The sequence below is a fragment of the Equus quagga genome, chromosome 2 (genome assembly GCF_021613505.1).
Source record: "Equus quagga isolate Etosha38 chromosome 2, UCLA_HA_Equagga_1.0, whole genome shotgun sequence".
NCBI classification, from domain to species: Eukaryota; Metazoa; Chordata; class Mammalia; order Perissodactyla; family Equidae; genus Equus; species Equus quagga.
This window is the reverse complement of record NC_060268.1, coordinates 144,411,395-144,424,294: the sequence shown is the minus strand read 5'-3', so window position 1 is coordinate 144,424,294 and position 12,900 is coordinate 144,411,395. Positions and strand designations below refer to the sequence as shown.

At 40.8% G+C, this 12,900-nt stretch overlaps 1 protein-coding gene and 1 non-coding gene across 3 annotated transcripts in view; one reads left to right on the top strand and one right to left on the bottom strand.

Moving 5' to 3' along the window:
* PAPSS2 (3'-phosphoadenosine 5'-phosphosulfate synthase 2) overlaps window positions 1-12,900 on the bottom strand; it is a 79,180-nt gene continuing 66,280 nt past the window's right edge. For both annotated transcript variants that reach the window (XM_046654466.1, XM_046654467.1), the window contains 4 exons: window positions 5,110-5,245; window positions 3,788-4,056; window positions 2,475-2,704; window positions 1-1,882 (listed from right to left, as the gene is read on the bottom strand). In XM_046654466.1, coding sequence (XP_046510422.1) covers window positions 1,741-1,882; window positions 2,475-2,704; window positions 3,788-4,056; window positions 5,110-5,245 — 777 coding nt within the window. In that variant the 3' untranslated portion in view covers window positions 1-1,740. The remainder of the gene's footprint in view (window positions 1,883-2,474; window positions 2,705-3,787; window positions 4,057-5,109; window positions 5,246-12,900) is intronic.
* On the top strand, window positions 9,148-9,273 carry LOC124236536 (U6atac minor spliceosomal RNA). The gene has a single exon (XR_006887771.1). It is a non-coding gene; the product is annotated as a U6atac minor spliceosomal RNA (small nuclear RNA).

Genomic DNA, 12,900 nt, shown 5'->3' with positions numbered 1-12,900 from the left:
TCAGCCTTTGTTTTGAGAAATTTATTAAAATAAGAACAAGCATCGGTTGTACATAGAGATGATCATTTGTCATTAAGTGTGGTCCTAGAGCAGAACAGTTTTAAATATATTAAAAAATCACTAAATATATTGGTTAAGGCACTGCATCTCATGTTTTCAATAAATACGCTGTTTTAAAAAAAGGCAGTAATGAGTACCTCCGATCAAATGAATACAGGCACTAAGCTATTAAAGACAGTTAGACTTTGCTGTGGCCATTGTATGTAATTTATTCTCAAAAGAACTTTCATTGGCTAAGATTAGCGTTTTTTTAAAAAAACTGAGAATACGAAAAAAATCACAGTTTTCTCTTTTCAGTTTGTCTCTTCCAGAGAGATCTATGTACAAAAGGTACTGTTTCTTCATATATTCCTTAGCAACAAGGAATTATGCATGAAGTACAAAAGATTGCCTCCCAGGAAGTAAAGTCATCAGAGGTTGGATGTTTCGGAACAGCATGAGTCTTTGGAACAATATTTTTTTCAACTGCAGTAAAATCAGCTGGGTTTAGAAAACTCGGGACCTTTCAGCATCCACTTACTGCTTTGTAAGTTCCATCTGTTCAAGGAGATTTGTTCAGCAGTTGAGGGGAATCAGACCCAGCTCCTGTATTGTACAGTGTAGACAGGGCACTGGACAGGGAGTCAAGTGGCCTGGATGCTCTTGTAGTGCCACCTGTACTTCCTAATAATGCCAGTTTTGCATTTTGTTATAGTGCTCAGCAGCTCACGAAGCACGTGCTTGTGCATCGTCTTAGTTTGGTCACCTGTAAGATGAAAGGGTTGGATTCCATGTTTTCTGCAGTCTTTTCCAGTTCCAGCAGCTCGCTAGTCTGCTAATGTGAATTGTTTTTGGTTACAGCAGACACTGCTGCAGTCAACAGGCACAGCCTCTCCATGGGACCCAATGACCACAGCAAAGAGGAGAAAAATCAACTTTCCACAACATTGCCAGATTGTCTAGCCCTGGGTGCAAATCTTTTCATCAAAGCACTCTATGCTATTTAATTAAAAGTTGCCAATTAACTGGAGTTATCTTATTCACAGAAGGGCATTGACTTATTTTCTTATCAGACAATATAACTTTCACGGCAGAACTAGGTTGCATAGATCTGAGATTAAATTCACATTTTCACACATTTGGTTTCTCCAGTCAAGTCATACTTCAGCACAGAAGAGATTGGCAGTAAGGCTGTATACAGGCAAGGGGTGAAATGTTAGCAAGAATCTTGACGTGTCAAGACACTTCATTTAGGGTGAGAAATCTTTTTTTTTTTTTTTTTGGTCAGATGTATAGAAAAGGCTCCTCATCTGACTTACTTTATTACTGGTGTACAACATTGGGTGAGTGCTGGTGGGCAAGCTTTTAGCTGGAAAATATGCTTTACTTTTTGGCAAGTAAACTAGACACAAGGTCAAAGCTTTAAGAAATCTGGGACCTTCCTGCTCAGATGCAGTAGAGAATGCAACTAATTTCATCCTGAAATGATGATAATATTGCTTTTATCTGCTAAGATTTGGTCTTCAGTTTGATTTTATATATATTTTGAAGTTGACTTTAAATTGTAAACACAATTTTTCCCTCATTATAAAACACTAAAATCAGTCATTGAGAAGCAATTGGATACAAAGCATCTAATCACAAAAATAGAGAAAGGAATCAAAGAGCACTTCAGAAAGAAACTCTGGAGCCGAAGGGCATTTAGTTGTCCTTCTCCAGGGACCTGTAATAATCTGTCAGGACCTTCCAGGCTTTGGGGGCCATGAAGCCATCAGGGGGATTTTCTCCTTCCCGGGCCAGCTTCCTCATACGAGTTCCTGAGATGAAGTCAAACTCGTTGTGCCTGTCACAGGGTAGCAACAAAGAACTCAGTGCAGGTAAATAACATCTACCCCAAAGATTTCTGGAATGCATTTATGGATTCTTAGAGCACATTTTTTCTTTCTGTAAAATGTAGCATCTTCTAGAATTGGGCAGTTTGCTAACTCTTCAGTAAAGGAACTTCCAGAAGAAAAGGGAAATAACGGCAGCTATCCATTCAATATGTACCATGTACCTACTCTGTTCATGGGAAGTGTCTTTCATTGCTCTGCCTACTTCTGTGAGCTCCTACCATGGTGAATGTCCCATAAAGACTCATCGAAATCTTTTCCTGCATTGACTTCCTTTCACTAAATGTGCCAGGCACTCAGTGCACGCTCAAGCAATGTAGGTTGAAAGAGAAATATTTATGGACCATCTACTATATGCAAGGGGCTGTGCTACAACTTTAGGGACACAAAACATGTAAGACCAGGTCTTGGCCTTCAAGGGACTCTCATTCCAATTAGGAGTATGTGGAGATGCACTGGAGAATTTTCCAAAGAGCCAAAATTTTGCCTTATTATTCCAGTTGTATAGATGCTGATTAAAGAATTTTCTTCTGAAAAACCTACCTTGCTGGATCATAAAAGTCCATGATTTTTTTGGCTTTGTTGTAGGCAGCCACTCGAAATGGAATGATTTCCACAGAGGTGAGGCCAGGGGCCATGCTCAGGACCTTGCCCCCATGAGTGGGTTCATACAGGTCTTTCTTGGTCTCAGGGTGGGGCATTCCTGCAGGGTCCCGGCCCACAATGTAGAAATTGGCCCCTGCAATCATCCGGGACCTGCAGTGCCACTGGACCTAGGAAACATTACATAAGGGACATGCTGGTCATCACCGACCAATTCTCTTGGGTCCCTGTTTACAGAGATGCCTTTATTCTGCTTTAAAAGTAATTCAGTGATGTGGATCAACTAATAATTGCAAGAAAGTCAGTGAGGTGTCTGAGACTCCATGCTCTCTTCTTCAGCCTTTGTTACATTGGGTAGGAGAGGAGTTTTAAGATAAGAATCACGCCCCCTCCCCCGAACCTGCGGTTGTATTTCCCAATATCCTCTCCAAACAGGTTAGTGAACCAGAAATGTTCCGATCTTACTGTTCTACAGAACTATGTGAATTTTACTGTCCACTTCATCCCTCCAGAATAAATCAGAGTTTAAAGCAAATTACAAACTCCAACATCTCTTATTATCTGACTGCCAATAATGAGCTAATTATATGCAGACATTGATTCTAGTTCAACACAACACTGGGATTTCAAAATGAATTGCCCTCTTCAAGCTCAGATAGAAGTACAGAGGATGGAGAGGAGAGCTAAGGGCCTGGAACTTGGATCTAGTTGAAGAGAATTAATTTATTAAACTCAGTTTGGGGCATTCCAAAGGGTTGAGACCCTTTCAATTCATTGTACTCCCCGAAAACTTGTTCAAATCTACTCCACTGGTGGTACAGTGGGACAAAGAAAGTCTCTGTGTGAAAAGCTCACTGTGTTATGATGAAAAGGAGTCATTAATCTTTTAAACACATACTTTCCTCTCTAATATAGCTCACAGCGCATGATGAATCACTTAAGAGTAACTGGAACTTTGGAAATTGAATATTAGGTTAGATACAACCTGCCCTATAATCCAGTTAAGCTGCACTGTTCACCTCATTCACGTGCCAACCTCCATATTCTCAAAGGCAATGTATAACAAGTTTGATTTGAGGTTTCTAGCATTCTTACAAATACTAAATGGAAAGATAATTAAGTTGGATGAAGAAGAGAGACCAGAAGATTCCAGAATCGGCTCATGAGCAAGAAGGATCCCAGAGACTCATTTGCTCTTCTAAGTTTGAGCCTGCACTTCTGAGTCCCATAGCCCAGCTCAGGGAACTGCTCACCTCTGTGGGGCCAGCATATAACATGGGAGATGGGAAGATGGCAATGATGGTTGACTTGGGATCCAGAACCCCTTCCTCAAGCACAGCTGCATGCTGCTTCATCCTCCAGTCCAAGGGCACATCATCATCCTTGGTCCAGCCACCCAGAGGGTGGAGCAGGAGAACTGGGTTCTTGTAGCCTCTATCCAGGAGCCGGCGGCGGGTGTCCTGCATCAACAGAGCATGGCCATTGTGGACAGGATTGCGCAGCTGGAATGCAAACACTGCATCTGGGAAAGGAACACATAAAAGCCAAGATCAAAGAAATGCACAGTGTCACTTGTCCGCAAGAAGAGAAAGGAAAGACGCAGCTATGTTTCTTGTTCAGTGCACTTATCATATTCTCTTGCTTTTGATAATCAGCTGGAAAATCCACCTGGTCTTTAGAGGTGTTCTTCTAAAGGTACCAACCAATGCCAGACTGCTTGGACAGGGACAGGACACAGAGGCAGGAAGCCCTAAAGGGAGCACCTGACTCAGAAATGAAAACATTTGTTGTGAGGACCTTTCCTGCAAACCAAGGCTCAGGCAGGGGCTGGCATTAATCAGTCCTCTTGCACTCGGCTCCAGTCTCTTCCCAGGGGCGGATAATGACAAGGAACATTTTCTGGGGCCTGTGCAAGACTTTAACAATCTAAAGACGTAAAAAGTATTTCACCCTCACTTTAAAGAAATCTTCCAAACTACTCTGCTGAGTGATGGACTCCTGAGAGGCTTAATTTTTCCTTGTGGTTATGAAATAAATTAATATATATCCATTACGGAAAACTTGGGAAATACAGAAAAGCCAAAAATAGAATATAAAAATCACCTGTAATCCTATCGTTACTTTTTCTATTTTTCAAAATATATAAAGTGAAAATCTTCCCCTCCCCTTGGTCCAAATCATCCCCAAGAAGTAGCCACTGTCATCTGCATTGTGGTGCACATGCTGCCAGAGACTTCTGCTTCTATACACCGAAGTAGGTTAGGGTTTTTAAAATACATATTTTATTTTGTTTTCTAAAATTATGCTATATATACTGTTCTGAAATTTACATTTTGCTTAATAAGTACACTTTGGGCATCTTTCTATGTCAGTGCATATTTTTAACTGCTGTATAGTATTCCAACAAATGGATATACTTCAACTTTATAAATTATTTCTAGTTCATATCAATAGACATATTGATAGGTGTTTCCAGCTTTTTAAAACTATAAACATACTGATTCCTGATATCCTCAATTCTGTATTCAGAGGATGGTAAGGAGTATTAACAAAAGCATAGAGCTAGCCTACATACCAGCATTCATTTCTTTACATTTCTGTTTGAGCTCCAGAGGTGTCAGGCGGTATTGGTCCAACCCATCATTCCACTTTATTCTCTCCAGCACCTGAAGGTCTCCACCAACCAGCCAATCCCCACTTTCCATCACCATCTACAAAGACCATTATTAAAGTTGTTAGTGATTAATATCGATTTCTATTTTATCTGGAAAAAATTTTCTCATTCTGGACCAATCTTGAGTTACTGTTTAAGAACAGCCTTCAGTTCTTCAGCATTTCTAGCATAGTATTCCTAACTTTTTGTTCTCTCAACCCCTTTATACTCTGAAGGATTATTGAGGCTTCCCCAAAGGGCTCTTGTTTATGTGGGTTATATCTATCATCATTTTCCATATCAGAGAAATTAAAACTGAGAAACTTTAAAAGTATTTATTAGTTTGCTTAAAACTAACAATAATAAACCTATTAAATATTAACATAAATAACATTTTGTTTTCTAGTAAAAAATAAATATTTTCAAAAAAAGATTAAAAAGGCATTGTTTTACATGTTTGAAAAATCTCTTTAATGTCTGACTTAATAGAAAGCCGCTGGATTCTCATATTTACTTCTGCATTTATTCCGTGGCAATATGTTATTTTGGCTGAAATATATAAAGAAAATCCAACTACATGTGTAGGTAGTTGGAAAAAGGAAGCATATTTGAATAACCTCTTTACATAATTCTGGATATTCTTTAATATTACACCAAAACTCAACAATTGCTAGTTTCTTAAGGGTAAATTCCACCAGAATATGAAACCATATCAACACACTTTTCATACTCATTTATGTTAAAATCTATTGTACGTTGAATTAATCTTTTACTCATGAATGATTTTGTGACATTATATATTGCTTAATTAGAAAGTATTGGTTCACTGAGTTTGTAAATCTCCCAATGGTTGACAATATTTCATTTTAGGATATTAAAAAAACCCTCATTTGTTAATATCACTACTGGTCTCATCTGAAAATATTTTAAGTATTGGGCAGCTGCCAAACTCACTGTGGTAAATAAAAGCTTTCCAAAATTTTTTTGCTTGAAAGCTCAGAGTTTATCATTGGCAACCAGTACTCTCAGTTGTTTGCCTTGAAGTGACAGGTTCACTTTGTTCATTTTGAAAAATATCTGTCAAATGCCCAAGTCTGAATAACCATAGTTTATCAGTCATGCTTTCAGGTAAAAATAGTGTTCCATGAAAAAAAGTGGCTGGTTTTTCCTGTAGCTCAGTCGCACAAGTACTCTTCCTTGAGACAACCATCGTACATTGTTGTGTGTGGCAGAAGTGGTTTAAAGTGTACTTCCCATTTTGCCACACAAACTATTAAAAAGACATGGTCTCTAGGGTCAGGATTTAATAATCCTTTTTACAGCTTCATCAAGAATATTCTTTAGTGAAGCTGGCACTCTTTCTACTGCAAGCGCATGGTGGCGAGGGGCACAATACGAGCACAGCCAGTTGTCACTGTCTCGAGTCTGAAGTGCCAGCAGTTTTACCCACCAATGTTTTTTGCACCAGCAGTGCCAGTGTCAGCACACTGAAAAAGGCACATAATGTCTTAGTATTATGAACATAGTTCTGAGCTTGGGGGTTCTGTGGAAAGGTCTTGGGGACCCCCAGTGTTTTGTCAATCACTCTTTGGGAACCACTGCAGCATATTCATAATACAGCCTGAGGTATCTTAGACTACTTTCAATAAGGACCCAAAATAGAGGCTCTGGAAAAAAAATCAGACAAATTTTTTTCTACCAGTTAATTACCACTAAGCACAATTTCTATGAAAACTCCCAAAAGAAGCGTCCTTCTTAGTTATCTCTACTTTAACAACAAATGGAAATGTCCAAAGAGTGGAAAAATGTTGCCAAATCTACATCCAAGGCTAAGCACAGACTGATTAGCTAAAACCCCATTTTTCTCAAATAATCTTTGAGCATGCCAAGGCCACTCAATGGGGAAAGGAGTCTCTTCAACAAACAGTGTTGAGAAAACTGGATTTCCACATACAAAGGAATAAAGTCAAAGCCTTATTTTATTTTATATTATACCATATGCAAAAGTTAAGTCAAAATGGATTAAAGACCTAAATGTAAGACCTAAAACTATAAAACTCCTAGAAGAAAACATAGAAGAAAATCTTCAGGACATTGGACTTGACAATGATTTCTTGAATGTGACACCAAAAGCACACAGGCAACAAAACAAAAAATAGACAAATGGGACTACTTCAAACTTGAAAACTTTTGTCAATCAAAGAATACAGTCAACAGAGTGAAAAGGCAACCTATGGAATGGGAGAAAATATTTGAAAATCATATCTGATAGGAGGTTAATATCCAGAATATATAAAAACTCCTGCAACTCAACAACAAAAGATTAAATAACCTGATTTTAAAAATGGGCAAAAGACTTGAATAGACATTTCTCCAAAGATGGTATACAAATGGGCAATCGGGATATGAAAAGATACTCAACATCACTAATCATCAGAGAAATACAAACCTCACACCTGTTAGGATGGCTACTATCAAAAACAGAAAATAATAAGTGTTAACAAGGACGTAGAGAAATTAGAACACTTGTGCACTGTTGGGATTGTAAAATGGTGCAACTGCTATGGAAAACAGTATGGAATTTCTTCAAAAAATTGAAAATACAAATACCATATGATCCAGCAATCCCACTTCTGGGTATATATCCAAAGGAATTGAAAGCAAGGTCTCAAAGAGATTTGCACACCCGTGTTCAAAGCAGCACTATTCACATTAGCCAAGAGATGGAAGCAACCCAAATGTTCATCAACAGAGGAATGGATAAACAATGGAAGTTGTATATATATATATACAACAGAATATTATTCAGCCTTAAAAACAGAGGAAATTCTGTCACAGGCTACAACATGGATGAACCTTGAAGATATTATGCTAAGTGAGATAAGCCAGTCACAAAAAGACAAATGCTGTATCATACCACTTATATAAGGTATCTAAAATAGTCAAATTCATAGAAATGGAAAATAGAATGGTTGTTATCAGGGGCTTGGGAAGAGGAAGGGGAGTTTAATTGGTGTAGAGTTTCATATTTGCAAGATGAAAAAGTTCTAGAGATCTGTTTCACAATAATATGAATATACTAAAGACTACTGAACGGTACACTTAAAAATGGTTAAGATGGTAGATTTTAGATTATAAGTTTTTTGCCTAGATAGATTGATAGATAAGACCTATTTTTCACTCACTGAGCATTTCACTGAGGTTAATATTAATACCCTCACTTTTCAATACCCAGTCTCAGTTGAACAAGTGACTTCAGGAAAAAGGTAAGTGAGGAACAAAAAGCATGGAGACCTTTAGAAAGAACCATCGGCACAGTGTCCCACACTTCATTTGGCCCAACTCTGGCCCCCTTGGGTTGTGCTCCTCCTGTCAGGGCAAGGAAACCCTTTGCGGGCAGGCCTACCCAGAATCGGCATCTACTCTCTTGACCATGATCTGTGAAACCAGGACTTTGGAATTCCCTGCCCAGTCAGCCCTGAGCTGGCTGATGGGGTGGGAAAACCTCATCTCCCCACGGTGGACCACATGCCCAGGGTGGTCCTAATTCTTAGGACTGGTCAAGCGAGTGGCATCTGCAGGGGCTGTGGGTAGAGTTCATACATCCAGCCTGGGGTGCCCACAGATGATCCAGAGGACCCTCATGGCATGGGACAAGGTCAAGCATGGAAAGAGAAGGAGAGCTTGGCTGCAGGTCAAGACCAACTGTTGACACACTACCATATTCTGGTGCAGAGCCAAGAAGTCTAAATTTGAACCTGGCCTTCCAGATAATTATCAAAGCATAGTTGTCAAAGTAGAAGGATAAGACATATTTTATTTAACAGTTTGTTAGTTAGGTATGTAACTTTTAAATATGGTATGTGGGCTTACGTTTGTATTCTTGCCCTGGGCCCCACAAATGTTAGAGGTGAGCCTGGTGTGAAGAATGGTCAAAGTAATAAAAAAAGAAAAACATGACAGTTGGATGAAAGGAGAGAAGGTTAGCACTCCCCTTGACAAGGATGGAAGAGGCCCTTGGGCCTGACAACACACATATGGTTAAGGTATTGCCACCTCCTTTGTGGCATCTAATCAGGGTCTCCACGTTGTACACCTTAAACTTATACAATGTTATATGTTAATTATATCTCAATAAACTTGGGGGAAAAAAAGGAAACATGACAACCTTTGTTTTTCTCTAAACTTAGATACATTCCATATGATATTGCAGTGCAATCAATTACAACTTATCTCACAGCCAGTGTCTCCCCTCAACCCTTGAGACAAACATTGCAGAAAGTCTTTGCCTCAGTCAAATAACAGTTCACAATCCTTCCCCTCATCTAATTCCATAACCCTGCCTTTTACATTGTCCAAGAACAATGTGGCCATGGGAAACATCATCAGAAGAGAGGGAGGCGAGAGCAGGGGAGAGAAAGCTGACTGATGAAGGGGTTGATGGCAAACCCCTGGTTCACATTCCCTGTCATGGCCAGATATTGGGGTTTACAATGACTTGCATTCCATAGGGGTTCAAGGAATGAGCCATGGTTCTCAACAGAGGGCAATTTTGACTCTCCTGGTGACATTTGACAACATCTGAAGACAATTTTAATTGTCAAGACTGGAGCAGGGATGGGTGTTCTATTGGCATCTAGTGTATAGAGGTCAGGAAGGCTACAAAATATCCTACATTGCACGAGACAGCCCCCATAGCAAAGAATCATCCAGCCCAAAGGTCAATAATACTATGGTTGGGAAACCCTGGGTAGAGAGAGGGTGATTGTGCAAGGAATTTGGTTATGTTTTCATGGCCCCCTTTGTACACTCTGTGCTCAGGAAAATCACTCACCAAGAACGTTGTCAAATACCCATACCTATACATTTACTTTCTCCTCCTTGTTTAGAGTTAGACCACAGATAAATTTTGAAAGACTTAAGACCCCAAATCCCTGGGAGTGCAGTAACTCATTCTGGATGCTAGGGGTCCACCCTCTATTGTTCTGTGGGTGAAGGCAACAGTGAACCAATTTCCTTCACTACCCAGCCTAAAAATGTGTCTGTTTGAAGACCAATGCTGAAACGATGCTTTTGGCCTTTCTGGGATGGCAAGAGACAAAAGGCATCTCTCTCCCCAAGATGGTCCAACTGTCCCCAGAACTGTGGTCCAGCTATCAGGAAGGGAGGTCCAGTGGCTCTGCCTAATTTCCCAGGGCTTTGTGGCCTAGAAGTCCCAACCTCCTTCCAAGCCTCCTGCCAAAGGCAGGCAAGAGAGCTTGCACAGCTAGAGAGTTTGCAGAACTGGACGCACAGAGGGGAGTGAGGATTAGGCTCTAAGGGAGGATAGTGAAGTAGTGAAAGGGGAGTTGGGCCCGGAATCACAGACAACAGGAATGCAAAAAGAAGGGAAGGATGAGCTTAAACACAAGGATGAAGACTAAGGAAGCTATGGTAAATCAGCTCAAAGAGGGCAAGGAGAGGAAGACTGGAAAGAAACAATGTGGAGAGGAACATGGAATGTGCAAACTGGAAAGAAAGGAGCAGCTAAGGGTGGGAAGGTGCAGAGGTGGGAATGAAAAGGGGAGAAGAGAGAAGGGAAAGAAACAAGAAAGAAGGTAAGCAATGGTGGGTTCAGGAATACAAGGTCATGCTGAAAGGGTTCAGAGAACAGAATTGAGGAGAAGAATAACACGTGACACAGGTGGAGAATATATATGCATTTCTGTGATATCTATCATAGTCACGGAATTCTGGAGCTGTAAGGAACCTGTAGGTCACGTGCACGTAATGCCCCCATTTTCAGATGAGAAGGCAGTTTTACAGAGAGGAAGTGGCTGAGTTCAAGTGCACATAGCTGCCTTAAGAAAGCCAGGAGCCAAATCTAGGACTCCTCCAAACCAGGGTTTTCTTCCCACTGCCCCCACTCCCTCTCATCAGTGGTCTCCATGCTGATATTTCAGCAGTGCCTTCAGGAGAATCTTCCATTCCTCCTCCATCCGGTCAGCACTCATGCACTAGGCGCCGGGCTTGCTGCTGGGAGCTTGATGGTAAACAAGATGGATCTAGATGTGGTCCTGGATCTGTTGGTTTGGCAGTCTGAGTGGATTGACAGAAGAGTAAATGGGGAAGAATATCATGGGACAGGTGTGCACAGGACAAGGCAAAGCACTCTGGGAGGACAAAGACGGGGTACCCAGTCAGGCTTATGGGTCATAGGAGTAGGGCCAACTGCTTAAAGGAGGAAAGGAGTAGCAGAGAAGGTGAGGAGGCAGGGGTGGAAGGTACAGTGCCCTAGGGTTGAGGGACTACCATGTGCAAAATTAAGAGAGAGGATGATATAATGACCTGCTGAGAATGACTGGAGGAGAGAATATGTTGATAGTGGTGGCGAGAGGTGATAATATGAAGTCATATCTTTATAAAGGAGTTCCAAAATAAAGTTTTCTCTAGCTGAATAATGGTGAAAAGATCAGAAGGGAGTAAGACAAAGGACAAGGAAGAAATGAAATGTCCCGGCCCAAGCTGGAACAGAAGAGAAGTGAACCCATTCAAGCAATACCTGGGAGACAGACTCATCAGGACTTGGTGATTGAATGAACAAGGGAGAAGAAAGAAGCAAGAATGAGATCCAGGTTCTGGACATGGGCCACCATTTGGATGGTGGAGCTGTTCACTGCGCTAGGGGTCACGGGACGGGAAACAGGCTGGGGAGAGGTTGCACACGTTGAGCGTGAGGTGCTTGCAGGATCTATTCAAGCAGAGTCATGGAAGGAACGACTCCAGACAATTATCTAATGCTGTGGTTCTCAACCTTCAGGGTACATCAGAGTCACAGGGAGTTTTAAAAGCCCCAACCCCCAGAACTGACCTCACTCCAATTAAATATGAATTGTAAGTGTAGGATCCAGTTATGGGTAATTTGTTTTTTTTTTGTAAGGAAGATCGGCCCTGAGCTAATGTCTGCTGCCAATCTTCCTCTTTTCACTGAGGAAGATTATCACTAAGTGAACATCTGTGCCAATCTTCCTCCACTTTGTATGTGGGACGCCGCCACAGCATGGCTTGATGAGCAGTGTGTAGGTCTATGCCCAGGATCCAAACCCGTGAACCCCGAGCTGTCGAAGTGGAGTGCACGAACTCAACCACTAGACCACGAGGCCAGCCCCCAGTCATGAGTAACTTTTAAAGCTCCCCAAGTGTTTCTGTTGATCTAATTGATCATAGGGTCTTCATTGCAGAGCTAAATATAAATGCATATATATTCTCCACTCTGTTCTTTTGGTTTCTACATCTGTAAAATGGGAGTAATGATTCTTAGCTACTTCACAAGAGCATTGTGAAAAATAATTACTGTTTGGAATAGCTTTGAAAGCCATGAATGAAAAGCAACAGGACCCGCTAAGCATTGTTTGTACAAGTTTCACCTGCTCCCCATCATGATTTCATCTGCGATCATATCACGTGATTCCACATTAGTGACTCAAGAGAAAGGGTTGGGATGACCTAAATGGGAGGTCAAGGTGACTTCAGTGAGGAGCTATGCAACAGAGGCAGACGATTTCCTTGGTGACTTTTAACAATTTTCCATGCAAATATTTCTCCCAGTGCCACATGGAAATACAAGAAGGCCCATGATTACTTTCGGAAGGAATTACTTTTGGAAGGTTTGAGGTTCTAAAAAACCCTCATAATGAAATATTACTGTGAATTTCAAGATGCTAAAAAAAAGTG